At 35.3% G+C, this 24,618-nt stretch overlaps 1 protein-coding gene across 1 annotated transcript; it reads left to right on the forward strand.

Annotated features, from left to right (window-relative positions):
* The first annotated feature begins 4,067 nt into the window (after positions 1-4,067).
* On the forward strand, positions 4,068-21,708 carry LOC135202603 (dolichyl-diphosphooligosaccharide--protein glycosyltransferase subunit 1-like). Its single transcript, XM_064232114.1, has 10 exons — positions 4,068-4,407; positions 8,961-9,071; positions 9,342-9,590; positions 9,715-9,911; positions 10,252-10,454; positions 13,616-13,730; positions 17,695-17,899; positions 18,253-18,435; positions 18,717-18,844; positions 21,022-21,708. Exons 1-10 carry the CDS (start codon positions 4,165-4,167, stop codon positions 21,176-21,178), a joined length of 1,791 nt encoding a protein of 596 aa, XP_064088184.1. The 5' UTR covers positions 4,068-4,164; the 3' UTR covers positions 21,179-21,708.
* The last annotated feature ends 2,910 nt before the right edge of the window (positions 21,709-24,618 follow it).

Genomic DNA, 24,618 nt, shown 5'->3' on the forward strand with positions numbered 1-24,618 from the left:
ACGTCGCACCACGTGGGGTGTGGTGCGGTGAGGCACGGCACCATGCAGGTTCTTACCGTTTACGGCTTCGTGCGACTTCATCAACGCCAAATGCCGTGCAGAAATTTGAAATGATTTAAAATCCGGGCGGCGTTGCGCGGCTTTATCGGTCTTCGCCTGGCCCCGCCAGCGAGGTGGCGCGCTTTTGGTGCATTTATAGTGCGATTTTATGCGGTTTCTTGCGGTCCCATGCCGTAACAGACCGCAGCACAAAAGTGTGTAGGTGTAAACCAGTCTTTAGTAAGGCTGGTTTTCTTGTTTTCATATTTTACTCTAATACCACAACATTGGAGGTTTTCACGTTCTGCTCTTAAACTTTAACATGCTCAATACGAAAATCATGCTAAAATCTATCACAAATAATAACGGAAACATTATGTAAACAATGATTATCGGATAAGCTACTAACGTAGCCTATTCATGTTCTCAGAAAATTTAGTATGTCACCGTTACCAATTACTTCCATGTGAACAATAAGAATGAATATGTTAGGCTGACTTGTTTAACTTAAAAATCAACACTACGTAAGCCAAACAACGTCGTAAGGGAAACACTCACTATAGTCAAACTGCATCTGAGTACACTGTCGACTGTTGAGTCACTGGTGAGTGGTGAGTAGTGAGTACTATACTCTGCTTTTTTCCATCTGTCCACCCGCCTGTGGTGTTTGCGTATGGTAATTACATCCTAGGCTTTAGATAGTTACGTTATGTGTAAGGTTTAGGTAAATAAAAGGATATATGGGTGTACATTTGCAACTGAAAAGTGTTTTAATAATTTACTATATGCGAATTACACCGTTAATATTCGAAATAGGATATTGTTGTTATTGTTGAATGTGAGCTGAATGTAACAATATAAAGCACGGGACGCAGTGTTACCATACGCAAACACCACAGGCGGGTGGACAGATGAAAAAGAAAAACAGAGTATAGTGACTGGTGACTAGTTTCGCGATTGGTAACATTCAGCCTTACAAAATATCTAAATGGTCACAATAAAGTGAATCTCAAAATGCTGCACTTTATAACACAATGAAAAATTTAAGCACAGTTATCTACCCTTATAATATGTGTGAGTAATAAGGGGAAAGAATACAATAGTGCTGGGAAAGAATGAAGTAGTTCCCAAGGTGAAGAAATAAGGACGAATGAGACTCATGCGAGACTTGGCAAACTATTGACCGTGACACTAAACAGACTGAGAAATATTGTCATGCTGGAAAACAAATATTTTTCCCATGAATAGCGATGGAGTCAAGATTACGATCTGATTATTCAGGTAAAAACTATTGAAATTTCAATTTAATGAAAACTTCTGAACTGACTGCCGTAACTAAGAGTAAGAATTTTGTCACTGAAAAGGGTGGAAATTTCAGCAAATTAACTTCAGCTAGTAAGTTGTTGTTACTTCATCAAGATTCTTTTCTTGGGTCATCACCCACAACCTTTATCAATAGCAATATTGTCTTATTGAAAATGAAGTTAGTTGAAGTCTTTGATATTTAAAATCATGCAATATATGAATCATTATATTTAGCAAATTATATCTATTGATGGCGTCGCCAAAAACACCATGGCCATAAAGCCGTTTGAGTTCGCAACTTACAATGCATTGTCAATTTAATTCAGCTTGACCCATAATTTTTAGCTACTACAAAAATAAATGCGTTATAGAATAGTGACAGACCTTAATATTTTCATAACCACTTGCATTCGAATTGGGTGCACCTGACAAGGAGCAAAGTTATTTAACGCATTCGGGCGCGTACATAGTTATTACTTATATTAGGGAGTATGTTAGTTAGCTTTATATATATATATATATATATATATATATATATATATATATATGTATATATATAATATATATATATAGTTATATAATAATATATATTCTATATATTATATATATCTTATTAATCTATATATTATATATATATATATATATATTATATATATATATATATATATATATATAATATATATATATATGTGTGTGTGTGTGTGTGTGTGTGTGTGTGTGCGCGTTTATTGAAGAGTTTCTTAACTGCTGCAATTAAGCAATAATTAGCGTAATTGAGGCTCTCGATATATCCATGGTTGTCATAATTTCAAATATTTCCAATCACATTTATCGCCTCGAGAAATCTTCAGCATTTTATCATTCGAAAGCAAATGTCCGTCCCTGGTGATGTCTCTTCTTCCTTTCACGAAGACGGTGAACAGACAGACAAGAAGATGTTTTAGAGCCAGAAATATAGTAGTAGATGTAGAATTCTGCTCAACAAACTGGAATGCAATCAGGGAGGCAGTATTAAAAATGGAGAGACAGACTGCTTATATTTCTCAAAACTGAATTACCAGTCTGGGACAACACTTGTCAATGAAAAGATTACTGAAACGGAGAGACGCATTCGAAAAAAATAATAGGATGGTTAAAAGGCAGTAACTGTTAGGAAGATTATTAGAAAACTGTGAAATGCAGTTCGAGTCACGGCAACAAGGACAGAAATGATAGAGGGTACAGGAAAAAATAACAAAACAGAAGAAAATAACAGATTCCTGCCACAGATATGGAAACCATCTTGGTTAACCCACTAAATCTGAAATCAAAGCTTAACTTTGAAGTACCTGGGAAGAGGGATGGTTAGTCTGAGATAAATGACAGCAAGAATGTCAAAGTAGGGAACATTACCTGAGTCACTGACACCGAAGGTAACGAGCGGAAAGGGCAACAATTAACGAAGAAACAAAATGTAAGAAAGCTAAAAATAAAAAATAAAATGTTCCACAACCATTTGAAAGAAAACTTATCATGCATCGAGTATGGAATTCTTTTCAACGGCTCGTACAAGATTGAATTGAAAGCTAGCTGAATATGAACTCAACACAAAAACTAAGTAAAAAAATCATTCAAGCTTGGAATGAAAGAACTGTGTTCAGGCAAAAGTAAACGAGAAAGTGAAGGTATATTGGATTATCTAACAAATCTTTGAAAACTGCTTTTGAAAACAGCTGTGTCAAGTTCAATCCGGAGAAGTATGTATAACGGTTTCTAACGAGAAGAATGCTTGTAATGGCCATGAGGAGATAAAAAAAAAAGTTAATATTTATTCTCATCATGGAAGAATAAACTGATTTTGTCGTAATGACTAGCCATAGTAGAGGATAAAAGCAAACAGAACACTTCCACCGTATATAATTGTTAATGACAATGATGATAAAACAGGAAAATGCGTTGCGCCTTTATTGTCAATACCTATCAGAGCCGCTTCCGATCCCGACCTGAAGCTCGAAGAACAAATTGTGGAACACCAGGCAATCCATTCAGATAACTGCTAAAAATAAGTTTTTCCCCAAAAACAAAAAGCATCTTCAGAAATATACATAGTGAGGCGATATGAGATTCTCAACTTTTCCGTTGACCATCAGCTTCATTGATGAAATATTTTGTAGGAATTAATGATTAGTTACGAGAATATGATCTATTCTCAAACCGAAATTTATTATCATCAATAGTTTCAAGATGTTGCAAAGTTCGGTGGTCAATTGCTTGCGACATTTTCGCTTGCAGTTAGAAGAGTTGACACATGGCACTCCACGTCTCTCGTCACCATAGCAACCACAGATATTCAAGACTACAATCGTCTTTATATTGGAGAGACTAAAATTAAACACGAACGTTCTAGAATCAGATTAATTATAAGAGAAATATAGTGGATTTACTTTAGCTAAGGAAACCTTGTTAGAAAAATTAAATGAGACTACCGCGTGAGCAAACTTTTCGCTAGCACAGAGAAACTTGTGATAGTCAGTATGACAAATTTTCAAGAATTTCTAAATCTTTAGAAAATAAGAAAATAAAACTATTATTTGTATTTTATTTATATAACATTATAGGTTGTGCTTACACGCACCAACCTGTATATTCAATGAGCAGGCTATGAACCTTTGAATCCCCCAAATTTGTTATAAGTAACAGTCCCAAATTGCTACTGATACTCCGACGTAACGTAGTGTATGTTGTCAATCGTTGGTTGGTTGTCGGCCGGCGACCCGACTTCACGAGTTGGAGTACCAAAAACAAACTGGTGTCCGTCTACCAATTTGTAATTTTTTCATAATGAAGTCGCTAAGTTATCTCTTTCTCCTTGCCTTTGTGGTTATAAGTGTGTCGGGTACTTTTGATAGCATAAATAAGGACATTGTCAACAAGAAGATAGACAGGAAAGTTGACATATCGACGCAAGTCGTGAAGATAAGTAACAAGATTACCTTAGAGAATGAAGGCTCAGGAGCTGTCAAGTCTTTCCTTTTGTCACTTACGAGGGAGGAGAAAGACACTTTGGCTTACATCAACGTAGTGGTAAGTACTTGGCTATTCCATAAATTTAATTTGCGTATTCTACACGGAAGTTCCTGTGCCGGTAGAAAAATGCAGTTGTATTCGGTGTTATAGTTTCGTGTAACTTTGATGGTAGTAGCCTAGGGTAGGACAGAATATATTAATTGCCCATACATGATCATCTTTATAGTAGGGGTTGCAGTTCTGGTAATGCACCTCACGAGGTGCACTGTAGGCATATCTTAAGATACCTTCCTTGCCGACCCCAATCATTCTCCAGTTGCAACTCCGGGCAGTCCGCACGGACTGCAAGGAACGTAACCGCGGATACGACATCCACTAGGGATTGGGGCGTCCAATGTGTTTCGCCGTGTTTAGTACTGGCCCCTCGGGGGGTTAATTACAGTCGTCCGAATAAATATTACTTAAAATTCTTGTTCAGTAGGTAAAACTGCATAGAAAAACAGAAACTGCCATAGTCTAGGCTGCCGCGGATAAGTACCCTAGATCTACCGCAACTCCTTCATTACTATGCAAAGTCAGCTGCGAGGTCTTCCTCCTTTTACAGTTCCTCACTCAACGAGTGGGTTCTGTATTTAGGTAACTAGGATAAACGACCGAACAGTGACATAGCGGGCACCTATCCCGGAAAGCGGCCACCTTTCCGAAAAAGTACTCTAACCTGGTCAGTGACCTGGGATGAACATCAGTCAAGAGCTAGCATCCGTCGAAACAACACCTCGAGACTAGTAACTTGACCAACCTAGCCCAGTAGAATGTGTTACCTGGCTCCCTTTAAAGGAAACCTAATACAAAGGTTACCATACTAACCTAATCCATGGGGCTTTTTTTACCTGGCATTCCCCCTGGACCCCCACTTAAAGGAAACATAAAATAAAGGTTTTAATACCTACTACCTAGGTATTAATCATAACCCACCTAACATCGGACGAAATGTTACCTGACCAGAAACCCCTTCTAAGGAAAGTTAATATAAGGTTTACTACCATAAGAAAAGTAAATAAAGACCATGAGGAAATACAGATGGTAGCCTAATTTACCAAAACTGAAATGTTTGTAAGTGCATAAGATGAAATATAATATGATGTAAATATTCTATGAAAATAATAATAAGGTAAAATTTAAACAAATTGTTATGGGTGAGCAATGCGTTACAAAATGATGCAATGGAAAATCGAAAGTAGATGTGAATATAATGGAAAGAGAAGAGAGTGAATTATGTACAAATCATGTATGAAATACCCCCAAAAAACCTCCAATTTGACGTCACTGACAGAAAGGTGTCGAAACATCCTAAAACTGTCTTCTAGTCCCACACCTTAGGGTAAACAACCGCAGACGATCCATCGTCATCGCACTGGCCAGGCCTTATTCACTCTATATTTAATTGGTGAAACAAGAATACAATTACAACTTTTGGCATACTATTCAAAAGATTGAAGTTTCATCAACATATTGTGATATTATGAAAGCCCCATACAAACTAAAATAAGCATGTGAGCTCTTCGTAAAATATGTTTTCAAGGCAGTTTTGAAATCCAATATGGCAGCAATCATGTGGCTGACCAGTCTAACCACGGACAATCCACCATCTTTCCCAGCCTTCCCAGCACTCATTTGAACAATGTTAGCGTATATATGTAATGTTTATTGATCTTGCTCAAGATTGCAGTTGTAATCAGCACAATAAAACATTTTGTTGCCTATATTAGTGAAAGTATGAAACTTTTTATTCCTGGGGTCATAGTTTGAACTAAATTCATTTTTACCTTGTAATCAGTGGTTTTATCCTTACTGCCATCACGACTGAAACTCCGCAGTGCTTATTTGATTGTAATTATACACATTTTGATCTTAATTCACTTCACATTGCACTTGAACTATGTTGCTGTTCCTGGTTCCTAAGTACTCACTCTGCAAACACAGTTACGAGCAGCAGACAACAACTGATTATGAGGTGCAAAGCTTTATTCCCTTAATTGTTTACTTTACTCATTATTTAGTTTAACTTTACTTCAAAATGTTTATTTAATTCATGTCTTTTATCCCCTTTTTGCAACCAAATTAACCCCGAAAAATTACAAATATTTCAGATGTATACTTTCGAGCAGATGACGCGAGGAAAAATGACTCGTCGTTGCCAATCTAGTGGAGCATCACACATGCGCTGATGCATTTACAAACTGTTTCCATGAATTCTAGTTGTCAAAGTAATACAGTAATGATAAAATTGCTGTAATATGTATATATACTACAAATAGATATGCTAATTTCACTTATTTCCCCGGTTTTGTGTAAGTCTTATATCCAGTTTGGAGGGTAAACACATACCAATTGACAACACTGATAAACAATTGAAGAGCGCAAAACACAGCAAAGAATGCCGTAGTCCCCTTGAATAAGTACGAATAAGTGCTGGTTAGAGGTCGGGGTTTCGATTGTTGTGATGAAAGTGCCCTAGCGTCTATGGGTACAAGTGGTGTGCTGATTTAGCACAGGAAATGGAAAGTTTGTTGGCCACCCTTTTCATTACCCTCTGTTTAAATCTTAAAATAGGGCTTTAATTTCTAACTTTGGAGAAAATACTTACTTCGAAAGGAGAGTAGAGGCCTTGAGCTCCTGTTATCACCACCAACTACTCATGATTGATGACCATCTCTGGTGTCAGGATGTGTTAAAAGTACTTATTCAGAGGGTGAGTTGGCCAGTCCACTCGGTTGTTTACCCCAGGCATTTTTCAGGGGCCTGCCCTCAACTGTAAGGTAAAATTGCAAAGTATAGGTATTGCATAAAATTATGAAGTGAGAAGACGTCAATGCACATATTAAGCAAATACTACGAGAAATGGAATAGAAATAATAGACTGAAAAAATATAACACAATTATAAAACAAATGAGGAAAAGGAATATACTATAACTTAGTGTATGAATCCCCCCAAATTCTTCACTCGGTCCTATCGCAATGTAGGGTCAATATTGCAACATGATTGGCTAAATACATTTCCCTCCCAAATTCCCCCCACTATTTCCCTCAGTTAGGAGTCAATGTCTAAACCAAAAGCTCCCCTATAACACGGCCATAATTTCTGATTAAACAGGTTAATGAAAGTCTAGCCATGGCACTCAAAATTTTTACTTAAAATACCTTACATGTAAAAGATTTGACGCCATCTTGATATGTTTGCAGTCACTTGTGTAAAACTTCCCATTTCCTGTGCTAAATCCGCAAAACATTTATACCCATAGATGCTGGTACACTTTCTTTACAATTATGGTAAACGATGGTGCAGTTTGAACTGTCGCCAAGGAAATCTAGCAAATGTTCAGGGAAGAAGAAGTGTGTGCTAGATACTATTTAAATAATTAGTTAAACACCAGAATAAGTTTATGAATTGCATTAATTTTATTATGTATTCATGTTAATTCATTTGAAAATATTCATTGTTGATAAAGTAACCAGATTCCTGAGACAAATCTCGAATGCTTTTGCTGTGATCATTAGCTAGTTTTGTTTTTATTATTAATATAGGTATATTACATATAGTGTAATATATATTACATACATAATGTAAGTTTTGTATAATATAACGGTGTTTTAAGTATACAATAGTTTTATAATTAGGACTTTTATTTCAGTCCTGTAATATGGCTTCATGACAGCTTGACTATCGTACCAATTCTAAATGAATTGTCATACTCAACTTTCTTGCAGAAAGTGGTGACTTAAATATGTACACAATACATAGCTGAGAAGTTTACCAGTTATTCATGTAGATTGTTATCAGCTATTCATGTAATTGTTATAATCATAATGCTCACATATCTTTTTTACAGTTTGGATATGTAAATGGCAAGCAAACAAGAATTGTGTTAGTTTATCCTAACATGATGTATATGTGTCCTCTACACATGCATAAATACCAAAAAATGTGTACTACATTATTGTACATAACTATAGTAAGTACTGTGTTTCTTTATGAATGTAAAAAAAGAAGCATTAAAAGAGAGAGAGAGAGAGAGAGAGAGAGAGAATTAGAGAGAGAGAGAGAGGAGAGAGAGAGAGAGAGAGAGAGGGGGGGGGGTGGGGGGGGGGGGGGGGGAGGGGTTGGGGGGGGGGGGAAAGTCTAGGTTATCTTTTATAGGTGTACTTGTACTCTGTACACACACATGCATACAGAAAATTGTGTAATGCTACATTATTGTATTTTATTAAGTATATTAAAGCACTGTACGTATTGCATTTAAGTAATGTCTATAAAAATAACAGAGAGAGAGAGAGAGAGAGAGAACTCACAAGGTTAGCTATGAAAGCATCTGTCAGCTTGAGTGCATTTGTCTGCTCATTCACCTTTCACTCTCACAGGCAGACACACTATCGTACTTAACCAGATTTCTCCAGTTAGCACAAAAAACTTTTATTTTATCAGAGTTTGCGTGAATCAGCTAAGTGACGGAAAATGCTAAGTTGAGGTGCCTTTTTATTACAATAAGTTGGGTTTGGTTGTTATATTTCTAGATAGTACTGAATGTATATTTGTTTTTATCTTTTCCAGACTGGAGGCTCCAGCCTCAAACTTGCAGAAACCAAAGTCCAGGAATTCCCAGATATATTTTTCTACAAGGTTGAATTGAAAGATGCACTTCAGCCAGGCAGGACAGTCAATGTATGTTTCTTGTTTTCAGTTTTCAGTGCATAATATGCAGTGTTTATGTTTTCATGAACAATGGAGTTAATATATATTGCAATAATTTTTGTAGCCAAAAATTTTTAAAACTATATTATTTCTGTTATTTACTAAGCTTTTATGACTACTAAGTTCTGTATGTTATATGTAACTTTGTATTGATAGTGTTATGCTACAAGGAGTTGAATTTTCAAGATTGATTTAAGTTCTATTTTGTTGTTGCTCCTTTCATGTCTTTATACATTTCAGGTTGAGGTAGAAATGCTTTTAACCCATCTAATGGAAGCTTACCCAGCTTTGATACAACAAGGAGAAAAGCAGTTAGTGAGATACAAAGGCAATCACTATGTTCTCACACCATATGCCACCACTACCCAAACAACTACTGTTACACTCTCGTCACCAAACATTGAAAATTACTCGCGTCTTAAGCCAACTTCCCATACAGATACATCCATCACATATGGTCCTTATGAAGGAGTCGCTGCTTTTGCAATGGTAAGTATTTTTTTTTTTTTTTTTTTTTTTTTTTTTATGTTTGCAGATTAAAAGGAAAACAAAAAACTTATTCAAGTCTTTTATGATTTCAGTTATCACTAGTTTATTTTCCTGTTGATTTCAGGATCCAATGAGTATTCACTATGAAAACAATTCGCCATTCCTTACTGTGACGAGACTTGAACGTGTCATAGAGGTTTCACACTGGGGTAACATAGCAGTTGAAGAGACCATTGATGTTCTTCATACTGGTGCCAAACTCAAAGGGTCCTTTTCAAGATATGATTTCCAGCGAGAACATAACAGTTATTCCAGTGTCAAGTAAGTTGCATTTACAAGGATAATTATCAGTGAGTGGAGTTAATGCATTACAGTAAACATTTTCAGTTCTTTCCTTCCCTTGAAATTTTGAGTTCTTTGTATAGATTGCTTGCACTTAGAAGTCATTTTTTTATTATAGTGCTTTCTGACTACTGTTTTGGTGTGAGGAAAATCAGAATATGTTTGTTGCAGGTGTATATAATATTTTCAAGTTCTTACATTAGTATTACGAATAGTTTCCTGTGTTTTTAAAGATGTACGTGCAGTTGTCTGTCATTTGCTGACTAGATTGGTACTACTAGTTCTCTACCTCTTAAATGACTATCCCATTATGTTTCAGATCTTTTAAAACCGTATTGCCTGCATCAGCCAAGGACTTGTATTACCGTGATGAGATTGGCAATATCTCAACTTCCCACATGCGTGTCCTTGAAGATGCCGTGGAGTTGGACTTGAGGCCAAGATTCCCTTTGTTTGGTGGATGGAAAACTCATTACAAGATTGGATACAATGTTCCGTCTTATGAGTATTTGTACAGCTCAGGTTAGTTTGTTATCATGTAAATATATGTATTATGATTTCACTGAGCCTCTTGATCAGGTCTTTGTACAGTCTTAACAGTTTTTGATGGGGTTGTTATTGACTATTGTGAAATGATTATTACTGCCAAGATATTATCAAGTGCCCATGAGTTCTGCCCATCCTTTTCTTTACAGCCTCATGACAGTAGTAGTCATTACTGGGTTTTAGGTCATATTAGTTCTTTCATTCTTGCCTGTATATATTAATGAAATTTTAGAATTTTACTCTTACTTATTTTTTATCATATGCCTTTATTTTCTTTTATCCTGTAGTTTTTCTAAACAAAAAGTTCAAGAGATAAAGTTTTTACTTGTGACAAGAACAGGATTCAAATAGTGATCGAGAGATTTAATTAAAATTGTTTTAGATGCTTGTTAGAAAGGTGGGGAATATAGTACAGTATTATCATAATATTTGTTTACATTTTACTGAGTATTTGTTCCTACAGAGATACAAACCATGGCCTGTGTATGGAAGTATTGTTCAGTGCAAGCTGAAGCAGTTATTGAACTCTGTAACTGATGGTCATGGGGGATGAGTGGAAATACTTCTCACATATCTTGGGTCACCATACATTTTTTCTTCAGCCACTGAGAAGAGTGTACTGCCTTGCTTCTTTTTCTGATAACTTTTTACGTGCACCTGGGTGAAAATATATTTTTTCATGCCTTGCTTTCTCTCTCTCTCTCTCTCTCTCTCTCTCTCTCTCTCTCTCTCTCTCTCTCTCTCTCTCTCTTTTACATGATGGTGAAAAAATAATGACCAAAACCCTTGCAAAGGATATGGGTGTTTGATGTCTCCTTTAATGGTAGACCCCACAGGAACTGTTTCTTTGGTAGGGGGAAAGCACATATAGTATTCTTGTTTCCTCCTGCAAGGTGTATGGTGGCTGGTCTTCGCTTTGGTGAGATTAGATTGGTAAGAGGAAGAGGGATGAGGAACATTCACCAAATTTTTTTTTTTAGGGGGGCCCCCCACCTTCTTGGCTGCAGGCCGAGTGGTACTCTGATCTGTTATCCTTTTAGGTGGAGACTGCACCCTCAAAGACATTCTCTTAGTTTTGGCCTTTGCGAAAAGGGTGGGCAAGTTACATAGACTGTCTTATATCATTCAGAATTTAGAGGGTTTGGAATTTCTTTCATTTTCTTTTGTGTCTGAGTTCATGGCAAAAAGCTCAGAACCTATCGGATCCAGACAAGAGACTGCCTGGGGGATGTCATCCACAAGTCCTTTGATGCCTTCTTGGGACTTGCAGTAACTACTCAACAGGCTGTGTAGGCACCAAACCCTGTTGGACAGAAAAGTATCTTGCCCAAGCACTTTAGCTTAGTGTAAGTCTTGAATTATGAGTAGAGGGATTGGACTCCTCCTCTCCTTCCTCTCTTATTGAGAGCAGTGTCTAGGCTAAAGTACCAGGTGCAGTCGAAAACAGTGTAGCTAATGACACTTCAAGCATCCACTTTAGATTAACTTCTAAGATGCATTTCAACCCATTGACCAGACCTGATAGGTTGTAAGAGTCATGACATTCCATTTACATATATATACAACTGAGATCATGATGTTTCCAGGTGGATTGAACCTCAGTCAGTTGCTGAGTTGACCTTCACTTAAGGACTCCTATATTAAAGGAGATTGTTTGTATTGCTGTAGGAATTAATTTTTTTTATATACTGCTTTGCTTTGCCTCTATGGCCAAAGGAAATATTCAGAGATGACATAAGGCAGGTCAGGGTTATGCCTCCCATAAACTCCCATAACCACCAGTTAATTGCGTACCTTGTTGCCAAGTTCATTGGGTGCTGCAGCTCATGCTAAAGGATATTCTATATAAAAGGCTTTGTATTTTGTGAGTGGTGGACAGATTACTTCCTGGTAAGTATCAATATTATGTGCCACCTATTTGGAGAAATCGGGTGGGAAAGAGGTTCTATTACTTTAATAGCCCATAAATTTACTAATGGCAACTTTTAAAACTGGCTCAGCCCTCCAAATCTAGGCATCTCATGAATCAGTTTTGTACTTGACTTCAAGGGGACATGTAGTTCCTCTCTCTCTCTCTCTCTCTCTCTCTCTACTCATCACGTCTCTCTCTCTCTCTCTCTCTCTCTCGTCTCTCTCTCTCTCTCTCTCTCTCTCTCTCTCTCTCTTATGAGAGTATGTCAGCAGTTAAAATTGTAATTTTGCATAGAAAATTAGCATGTCAGTTACAATTGTAATTTTGCGAAGGAAAGTGCAAAGAAATATTAGAAAAAACATGTACTTATAAGCCAAAAAGGTTACTGCATCTTCGATCTCTAGATTTACATAAATATTTTACACCATATATACTCAAAATTTGTTAGTGAGTTTAGTTCTCATCTATTATGATATTGTGTAAAGTGTAAATATAATTTTACAAAATAAAATAAAATTGATTATGAAAAAAAAACGTGTATAACTTGGTAAGATTTATGATTGTCTAGTAAAAGAGGCCCCACCAGTGGTTATTGAAGTTATGGAGAATTTTTTAGAATTTTTTCTTACCCTTATTGAAGATATGGAGAATTTTTTAGAATTTTTTCTTACCCTTATTTAAGATATGGAGAATTTTTTCTTACCCCATGCGCATCTGCATGTCTTCCTCTTTTCAGTGATGTGTTTTTTCTTAAACTGGCCAAACTCAAAGTTTGCCCAGTCTGGGGTGCTGCATTTTTTGTTTTTATTTACCTGGCTCTTTAAGGGTAAAAAAATTGATGTTTATACATAGATTTTCAATACAGGTAAGTCTCCACTAATTGGCGACATAGGTTGACAGTTTTTTGGTTTTATGATGCTTGGCCAATGACGTCGTTACCCAGATTTTTGGTGCTGGTCAGTGATTTTCAGCGCCAGGAAGTGGTTTATTGCCATCAGTAGGCAGTTTGTTGGTGCCAGTTTTCCAGTTATCGGAACTCGGCCAGGAACAGAACCCTGTCATTAACCAGAGACTGCCTGTATAATTACATTCACTAGCTGATAAGTTGTTTATTGATTTTTTAAAATAATTGACAAATATGTTTTTCACAAAGTGGTTGTTCTGGTGTTGTAGTTTAGTATGTGTTCATTATTAAAAATTAAACCACTAATTTTTGTCTTTCCAGGTGATGACTACATTTTGAAAATGAGGATTCTTGATCATGTTTTTGATGATGTCATTGTTGATGAGCTGGCATTGAAGGTCATTTTACCAGAAGGTGTTAGAAACATTGTAATTGAGTGAGTATTTGACTAATTTTATGCAGTTCATTATCTTAGTTTTACATTCCCAAAGCATTTTACAGAGCTTCTGTTGTCATTCTATTTAAAATGATTGTCATCTAGTGAAGGTCATATGCCTTATTTGATATCATTTATTGTAGTGATTTGTTACTTTTTCAATATTTTCACAATATTTATGCTTGCTTTAGGTTTGTTCTGTTTGTTGGGGTACAGTTTCATGTGCTGTTGTTTTAGCCCAAGTTTTGTTCCTTTGACAGCTGTTCATAACCTTACTTTTTGTTTTATAGTTTTGTATTACTTTTTGTTTTATAGTTTTGTATTACTTTTTGTTTTATAGTTTTGTATTGTACACCTATGTACATGCTTTCAATTAAGTTCTGTATGATTGGGGTTAATGTGGTTTTTCTTTTTGTATGTCCATTTTTTTTTCTTTTATCCTTTTTTTTTATCTTAGAGTTCAAATATGTAAGGTCTAAACTCTTTTTGTTTTGTTCATATATTTTTATTTTTAATGGCAAGTTTTATTCATTAAACTTCAGTTTCATTACCTTTAGGTATGTTACCTAATGTTTTTTTTTTTAGCTGTGAGTTTGTATATTTCCACTTCTTGTATGTTCTCATACCTATGTAGGGAATAGTGCTGTATTTTGCTTGATGGATTCATCCTTACCTTTACATTTCGATAAAGCTAAAATTTACTGTACCTTTTATGAGATTCACTGTCATGTTTTCTAACCATTTATGTTAATTTTCATTACCATGAAATTCTCTTGACTTGAAGTTAGAAAACTTTCTGCCAGGTTTTCATATTCTTATGATTGTCTGAGTGAAATTTCTTTTAAGTATTAGTGGTATATTTCACTAGTGAAAAATTCTCATTTAAGTCTGAGATTTAAAAAATTTCTAGCCTCAACCCTATTAGCAAAAGGTTCATGAGATCAAATTCTGACCTTCAATTCAAAGTATAGGGAGCATAATTAGATCTTAATGAGGATAAAATGTTTTAATGTTTATCCTGCCTGCATCTAAAACTCTTCTATTTTTAAAATTTGTACAAAGTACTTCAGTAAATATCCACTTATTGCTTTTCAAAGTATTCGGTGAGTTTCAATTCAGTTATATATTCCACTCAACTCGGAACAAAATTGGAGCCAGATATAGACTTAGACAATGAGAATGAAGCTTCATTTACATTTACTTTTAGTTACTTTGCTGAGGTGAGGGTGATAGTTTATATATATATATATATATGTATATATATATATAATATATATATATATAATATATATATATATATATATTATTATATTATATATATATATGAATGTATGTATGTATGTATGTATGTAGTATGTATGTATGTATATATATATATAAATATATATATATATATATATATATATATATATATATATATATATATATATATATATATATATATATATATGACCCCGACCTAGGTCGCGTGGATCTCTTAAGTTACTGTGGGTCATGCAGAAATCAAACGCTCGGTGATTAATTTAACACCGGTCTTATATTCTAATGAAGTTACACAAAGGCCCGAGTGAGAGTAAAGCTAAATTCTATAGAAACCCGAGTTTCGGGCTGAGGTTGGAAACCGGTGGAGGGAACAAGGGGAAACTATATATATATATATATATATATATATATATATTATATATATATATTATATTATATATATATATATACATACATATATATATATCTATTATATATATATATATATATATAATATATATATATATATATATATATATATATACATACATATACATATACATATACATATACCATATACATATACATACATACATACATACACACCGAAAAGAAAACTCCATGATCACCTCTGCAGCCTCCTTGCTTTAAGTATGCATGGCAAAACCTTTTCCCAGCTAGTATTTGCTAAGCAGTATTCATCAGTGCTAATAGTGCTGAGTGATGTAAACTGCTACATTAAGTTACTGTTTCCAGTCAATTGGAGTAAGAAAGATGATAATATAGTAAGAATAAATTATAAAAGAATTTTAAGAGAATAGAAAAAGTACCTTTTGAATATTGTTGCAACTCTGCCTTTGGCTAATTGCAAGGGAAAAATCTACAACTAATGTGACACATTGATGGCTGTCACCATTATTCTTCACTGCCAGTATACCCAATCTGCACTAATGTGATAAAAAAAAGTTGGGTTAGGGGTTCATTTCTAAATATCTAAGATAATGCTGCCTCTAGGGAACCAACAAGCCAGGCAATATTTGCCTAATCCATAGAAATCAGTAGATGTGGGATAATCATAAGTGTACTGAATTAAAACAGAATAACCAAGGGGCTACATCAGAAGATTTTATTGAAAGCTTTGTCTTCTGCCTCATAAGGTCATATAGTGAGGGTCTCTCATTCTGAAAACATATGCTAGTGTTAGAAACTGTAGTTGAGAAATCAAAAGAAAGAGGCCTGGAAAGAAGAGGAAAAGTTATGATGGATAAAGAAGGAATGGGCCATTGCTCTCTCTTAAAAATTTTACTACTAGGAATTTTGACCAATTTTTCTCCCAAAGAGGAATGCAGAATGAGCCAAGTTTGTGTCCAAGACTTGTTCTTGAAGGATTTACTTTCTGATTTTGGTTTAAGGGAGGATTCTACAAAATTTTTTCTTGGGGTGGATTTCAATAGGGCTCAAAGTACCAGGGAACAAACAAGCGTTAATGAAATTCCTGTGGTATTTTGCCATGCTAATTAGAAAATGGGGCATTGCTGTCTTAAAAATTGTACTACTACAAATTTTGGACCCAATTTTTTTCTCAAAAGAGAGATACAAAATGAGTCAAGTTTGTGTTTGGCATCATGTGTGTGTGTGTGTGTGTGTCTTGTTCTTGAAAGATGTACTTTCTTCTTTTGATTTAAGAGAGGATTCTACAAGATTGTTTTCTTGGTGTGGTTTTCAATAGGGCTCAAGTTACCAGGGAATAAATTATTATGAATATAAAGGATTAGTTTATCCAGACCTCTGAACCTAACAACGGCTTTCCTTTAGGTATTTTGCCATGCTTATTACAAAATTGCTTATTACAAAATTAAAGTATAGATAAACCCTTCCATAATGGGCTGTTGTAGGGTTATAGCATTGCTTCAAGTATCTTTAGTCAGACCTATCACCAGGAGCAGAACTATCACCATAAAGCAGAGCTCAACAAGAGACTTTCAACCTTTTTTAGGAATCAAATCATGAGGACTGACTACGTAGGACTCTCCTTAAAAATGTTTTTTCTTGGCAATTTACTGTAGAAGACATCCAATCAAACGATTTTCTGATGGTTGTATTTTTAATCCACAATGTGTATCAGGCATTAAGAACAAATTCTTACAAGAAATTCAGAATCTGGAAAAAAGGTTTGGTTTATCCAGTCATTGCAATTTTAATAAATTGGAATGAATTAAATATAATCTAATATATTCATTGACTAACCCCCTTCTGGTCAGCCCTATAAGTTGAGAATTTTAACTTAGTTTTCTGGGTAGACATAAGTGAAATACTGAGCTAACTGCGTACATGCTTCTCGTAATAAAATGTTGAATCTCAAGACATACTAGGTGTGTTAGTGTGCTGTTAGGCTACTCAAAGTTTTCTATTTCATCATATAGCTTCAAATTTGAATTAATATTTCTGAGCAGGTATTGCTCTAGGTATAAGTTCCAGTCATTATGAAAGAGTTTTTCGTACATTGATTTTCAGTTTTTTTTTTTTCATGGGAATGTGAATATGTTGGTCAGCATTCAAGGAACTCCAAGAAGTTCACCCTTAAAAAAATTTTTGTTTTGATAACTTCAGAACTGTTCATGGTATTAGAATCAACACAGTTATTTTAATGACATTACGTGGGCTTTGAATGTGCTGTATATTAATTTATTAACTTTATTATCAAGCTTTTTGTAACTTTCAGAACTCCATACCCTGTTGAGCAGTTACCTGACTCCTTGCATTTCACATACTTGGATACTGTAGGCCGTCCTGTGGTGACAATCACAAAAAGTAATCTTGTAGAAAGCCATATTCAGGACTTCACACTTCATTACCAATTCCCAGCTATTATTATGCTTCAGGAGCCACTGCTTGTGGTAGTTGCATTCTTTATTCTCTTCATTTCGGTAAGTTTTGCTCTTAAGTACATAATGTATTGTTCTGGTATATGAGGTGACCAGCATGCTAGTAGCCTTCCCACTGCTGATGTTCCTTGAAACTTCTTGAGTGCCTTGAGTTTTCCTTTGTTGTAATTTTCCATAACTATTTGTCTTCTTCATTAGATTGACATTTCAACAAGTCAAAGTAATATTTGAGATCAAGAAAAAAATCATTCCATACAGTTTGAGACCAAGGAAAAATTATTGCAGAAAGTTTGGTTTTCTTAAAAGTGCTTAGTAAAATTTTATAAGAATGAAATCTTGTGCCCACATTTTAAAATTGAAAATTTATGGCATTAATTGAAAAACTTTATTCCAAGGTTATTTTGTATGTCCGACTTGACCTGACCCTAAGCAAAGATGATGCCACAGAAGCTAAGATGAGAGTATCATCGCACTGTGAGTTGGTACACTCACACCATGACAAACGTGCCCGGCTGTACGAGAAGCTTGAAGAAGAACTGCAAAAGTTGAAGAGTTCAAAGGATGTAGTTCAGTCTCAGGTAAGATAACAGGTTTATGTGATGGTAATTCTGAGTTATTGTGGCAAATTGTTTAGAACTGGTAACCACAAAGCTGCAACATATGCAATTTAAGAATCTTCACACTTTTTTGTGGATAAGAACAATCAGGATACTGAATACAGTATTTTAATGCAGGAGTATTCAATGTAAAGTGATTGAAATATTGGGATAAATATTAAGATTAAAGTTTTTATATTTGATCTGTTTTGTCGACTGAAAATCAAGCAGTTCATTATCCTCACTTGTTAACCTTCTTACAGACTGCCACTCGAAAGCTTTTTAACAGCATTCGTGATGAGACACAGGTCATCAATGACCTGGCTGTGAAGATTCGCCAGGATAACGTGGAATATGCTGATAAAGTGTCAGAACTGCAGAAGTTGGATAAGTAAGTATTTTGTTGTAGATAACAGGTAGCACTAGCACCATGCAGTGCAGACTTTTGAGTCTTGAATATTGGCAGCTCAAAACATTTGACTGTAAATGCCCAATTTTGCTTTGTATTGGGTGTTTGTATTCATTCTAGTCTTAAATGTATGCAATGAAGGTAATTATTCAGTGTGAACATCTTAAATAAGGCTGTAGTATTTCCTTTGGATTGCCTGATTTTTTCTCTCCATCATCCAATTTTTGTCAGCTAAAAGAAAACCAAGACTTAGTGGAGGAATTGTGTGAAATCTTGGGGGATAATTTTGATTGTTATACCAGGAGCTGAGGAAAAACCACAGAATGTATTGTAAGGATAGGAATCTTATACAAAAACAACTTGACACTTTATCCACATCCAGGATTCCCACCCCCCTTATTTGATCAAGAAGTGGGTAGCATAATTGCCACAGACCAGATAGGTCAAGATGCCATATCAAGTAGGACCCTGATATAAATGCCTAGTCTGTCGATTTAGAAATAATGATTTAGTTACATTCCGTGTGGTGGCAGAGAGAGAGAGAGAGAGAGAGAGAGAGTAGAGAGAGAGAGAGAGAGAGAGAGAGAGAGAGAGAGAGAGAGAGAGAGAGAGCAAAATCTATACAATAGAATTGGAGTGGATGTTTGAGAAAAGGATACATGAAAATTGTCAGCAATTGTCAAGTTTGCTTTGTGGAATGAATAATTATTACAAGCAGATGATACCAGACAGATTTGCTGAACAAGTGATGTACTACAGTGTTCCCCCGTATTCGCAGGGGATGTGTATTATATGCCCCCCCCCACAAATAATTGAAACCCCTATAAAAAAACCTTAAAACTGCCCATGTTGTTAGTTAAAACTCAATAAAAAAAAAAACTTAAAAATGTTTATACCTGGGTTTTTAATAGTTTTATCACAAAAAGTTCTTTTTATGATGAAATTGATAAAAAAAAATATAGGAATATGTTGATATATCTCATAGACAAATAATGAGAAAATGGGAATTTCCCTCAAATAATGGGGGTAGATATGATCCATAGAGAAATCCGCGAGCATGTCCGCAAATATGGGGGAGTCGACTGTATATCATGAGACAGTAGGAAAAATGTCATTACAGTCATTTATTGTATCTTTGTTTTTTAGGAACCTATATACAAGTGACTTAGTTTTAACAGTTCAATTAGAGAAATGTCCTATAGATTTTTAAAAGATGGAAGAGACGATTCAGATTGAAGATCAACTAAATCAACCTTTTTTTAGGCTGGAAAGATGCAATATTTAAAAAACCTGACCTAGAAAATGGTTGTTTGGATGCCATGGGGGGGGGGGGGGGGGGGGGTTTACTATTTATGTTTGTAGTACTACTTATCAAAGTATTCAGTACTAGTATGTATCAAACATTTTGCTGTCACATGAGATGCTTAGAACTGCATAATGTAAAATTTAACGGGCTAACAGTGAGTAGAGGGAGGATAGTATGTCCTTTGTTGTGGCAGGCAAGCCTTGTAGGAGGTTGCTGTGCTATTGATAAAATTGCATAACAGGTAAATACGACAGAGAGGTTCATGGCCCGAATGTTGTGGGGCAATCATATTAAAATGTAGATGATGCTTGCTGAGAGGTGTGGTGTCCAAAGGTTTAAAAACCATATTAGATAATCAAAGATTATATTGCTTGGGCATTTAGTCAGAAGAGTAGTTTAGGTATGGATGGCAGATAGAAAGAGTGCTAGGAAGGCCTAGATAATCATGATGTATGGACAAAGATGAAGATCTGGACCTTATGGAAAAAGAGAAAATACTTGGCTTCATTATCTCAAATCTTTTTTATTATTAGAAGTTACTTGATAGGAGTATTTCCACACAGGAAGGTTGCTTTAATGAGCACTGCATGCTTGTTATCCACGAGAGAGAACCTGGTGGTCATGTTTACACATTTTAGTCTTCAGTGTATCAAATTATCATAAAAACGGTTTTTCTATTTTCAGTTACATATCATATAATCAATGCTGAATGACTTCATAGGTCCCAGCGCTTGGCATTTGACCTAAATTTTATATTCTTTTCTATTGCCTAATAGTCCTGATTATTTTCTAAGTCACTTGTAGAATGCAGCACTCAGTATTTACTTTAAATATAATCATGCATTATCCTCAGGGTTATCCGTGATAGTGTGAATCAGCAGCTGACCAATGTAGAGAAATTAGTCGCTGGCAAGATGAGCAAGCCGCAGTATATGGAAGTAGATGGGCCCCTTCACAAGAAAAAAGAGGAGGCATTAGAGAAAACAAAAAATCTTCTGGGAAACATTTAACCAACTGGAATGTGGTGGTAGAGCACAGCTGAAAATATGTGGAAATTTTCTGCAGCTGTCTTTGTTATGGGATTTTTGTTTAGAAAGTAAGTGGTGATTATTCCATAGAGTATTTGATCTTCCATTTAAATTTCTGCAAATTTCATGAATTAGTATTGCATTCATAGTGAATACAGATATGTACACTACTGGCGTGGTTGTTATGTACTGAATTAAATGGAGCATATGCATTGCTTGTCCTTTTTTATGACTATTTGCACATAGATTTGCTAATGAAACTCTGGATTTTGTGTTACGAATTTTTCTGTATAACACTGAATTTTTCTGTAATGGTTGGTAGTGTCTGTGCTTCATTGTTTTTTTTTTATTGCTATTACGAAGTTAGCAACATTCCTGACAAATGACATTTTGCCATGTCTTTCTTTTTCTTTTATAAAAAAAGCTTTGTAAATTATTGTAGATTCTCTATATAAAAGTCATTTTAATGGCTGAGTATTATAGAAAAATCTGTCAATAAAGAAAAAGAAGCACTTCTTGTATTTGATATCTAAAGCAATCCTTTGAAGTTATTTAATGATTTGTGTCTGTATGGTTGAAGTTGAATATTAAGTAAGTTTTACTCAGTAAATAATTGTAATGAATTATGCACATATAGTTTTAAAAACGTTACTATGGTGAATAAGAAATAGTAGCGTACAGTATTTTTTCACTTACCAAAAGCAGCAGCATTTGAGACCAGATAAAATAAAGCCATTCCTGTAAGCAGTATTTTGATGTCTGTAAAATCATGAGATATCCAATAAATGGCAGGCTTAATGTTGCTCACAATAACTTAAATCTTTCAGTCTGCCAGTGGCTTGAGGTATTTATTGATGATTTTGCCTATTAATTGAGTGCCTTGTGTTTTACCCTATTGTATTTATTTAATAACCCCTTGTCCCTGTTTCAGAATACTTAAAGGTCAGCACTTCACAGTTTAACATGCTTATACTAGTGTCTAAATTTCAGCCAACTGACTGTGTTGAAGTTTTGAAAACTCAGCACTAAAGGAAATTGTGGCAAAATTTCAAGGTCTTCAGTTTATCTATTTATTTATTGTAAAAGGCTTACTAGTTTATATGACAGGTAATATTTTTTTTAAACCAACCCTTCAGGCCAGCCAATGGCAAGATTACATACATCATCAAAAGGTAATAAGAAAAAGAGCAGCTACAGCCTGGGTGAAATGGAAATAGATAGCTAGACCTCTGGTAAATACAAAAATCTGGTTAGTGAGCCAAGACTTCTGACTGTGAGTCATCCACTGTTACTGTTAATAAGTATTTTAACCAGACCTTTGAGTTAACATTCTTCATTCTCTTAGGGCTCACCCAAATGGGCAGTGACAAAGAAATTTGATAAGATTTTGAAAAGGTGAAACCCAAGGATACTTTTAATAGTCATGGCCAGTGTGTGTGTGTGAAGGTGGCATTACAGACAAAATGAGTGAAAATAATATCCACTGGTGGTAAATAGAATTTAGATCTCAAAAATGGGGATAATTTGAACCTGTGATGGGAAGGGATATCAAAGTACATATGAAGTAGCAGGATGAAGACCTGATGGAAGTATTAGAAAATCATGAAAAAGAGAATTGATGAAGACATGGACCTGTGGAAGTTCAGACGGAAAATGCACTAGACAGTGGGGTACAGAAAGCACTTGTTGCATTTTTTGATAAATGTAAACCCCATCAGTGCACCTCAAGTGGTGCACTGTAGGCATTACCTAAGGTTCTCTGCAGTGTCCTTTTGGCCCCCAGCTGCAACTGCTTTCATTCCTTTTACTATACCTCTGTTCATATTCTTTCTTCCGTCTGACTATCCACCCTCTCTACACAATTATTTTAGTGCAACTGCGAGGTTTTCCTCCTGTTACACTTTTCAAACCTTTTACCGTTTCCTTTTCAGTGCTGAATGACCTTATAGGTCCCATTGTTTGGCCTTTGGCCTAAATTTTATGTTCAATTCCATTCTACTAAAGGTAACAGTTGATGTAATGATGATGACTGGTAATATTAAGATTGGACATCTGAGGAGGCTGAACATTTTTGTCACATTTTAGGATACAATAGTAAGAAAGAGTAGCAACAGACTGAATGATGTTGAGAGAGAATAATGATTTCCTGTAGAAGGGTAGTGCTGTCAGTGCACCTTGTGCAATGCACTGTAGGCATTACTCAAGTTGATTTGCAGTGTCCCTTTGGCCCCTAGCTGCAACTCCTTTAATTCCTTTTACTGTACCTTCCAACTACTTTCTACCCTTTTCTAACTGTTGTTGCCTATTTGCAACTGCGAGGTTTTCTTTCTGTTATACCTTTGTAACCTTTCACTGCCAATTTTCCTTTCAGCGCTGAATGACTTCATAGATCCCAGCACGTGGCCTTCAGCCTAAATTTTATATTCTGTTCTAATAATAAAGATTGTCCCAATTGGTAAACCGTTCAAAACAAAACTTTATGGTGGATGCTGTACTACTGAGCATCAAGAGATGCGTGGGTATTGACCAAGTAGATGGAGGTTTGAAAAGATATGATTACAGAATACTAAGATTCATGACAGTGTAATTGTAATGGGACAGTCATGACTAAGATGTGTTGTCCCCAGCTAGTTAGTACTGCCAAAAATTTCTTCATGTATCCTTTACACAGTATGTATGTGGTGCTTGTTAGTACAAACATTTCAGTTAAAGCCTTAAATTGTATAAGTTAATAAAAAATCATTTTTCCAGAAAGAAATGGTCAAGGGGTAAGTGCTGTTACTTAACCACCTTAGCTTGGTGATATGATTAAACTGCTGCTTTTAATAGTGATAATTCAACATTACTGAACTTATTTCAAGTGTTTATACAACTGGCAAAAGAATAAAATTTGTTGCAGTATGGTAAGTGTTTCTTAATTATTTAGTGGTATTCAGTATGTTTAAAAAAATAACCTGTCATAATCATATGAACACCATCTGTCAATAATAAAGAAGCAATTCAAGCTGTAATTGGTTACCAAGTGTATACTGTAGTTTGAATATAGTTTTAATAGTTTGAGGGTAGTGGAATAATGTGGCTTTTCTTAGCAGCATTCACTTCAGGGTGTGACATCCCTGCCTACAAAAGTTAAGATAGAAGAGAGCCTACAGCCCTGGCGGGCAATTATTTTAGAAGGACACTCCGAAATTGAGCCAGTGAGTAGAAGGGACTCTTAGTAGACAACCCTTTTCAGAGAAGGCTACAAATCATGTTCTCCAACCTTGGACTGTGCTATAGCCGTTGTACTGTGGCCTTCCGTAGTCTTGGGTTTGAGTTCCCTTGCCTGAGGGTACAGTCTGGCATTTATCATATTTTGCACTCACTTTCCTGTCTTTTCAAAGTGTATAGGAAAGGCTGATGAGAAAGTGAAAGTTGTTTGG

Source organism: Macrobrachium nipponense, chromosome 30 (genome assembly GCF_015104395.2).
Source record: "Macrobrachium nipponense isolate FS-2020 chromosome 30, ASM1510439v2, whole genome shotgun sequence".
In the NCBI taxonomy this organism is placed as follows: domain Eukaryota; kingdom Metazoa; phylum Arthropoda; class Malacostraca; order Decapoda; family Palaemonidae; genus Macrobrachium; species Macrobrachium nipponense.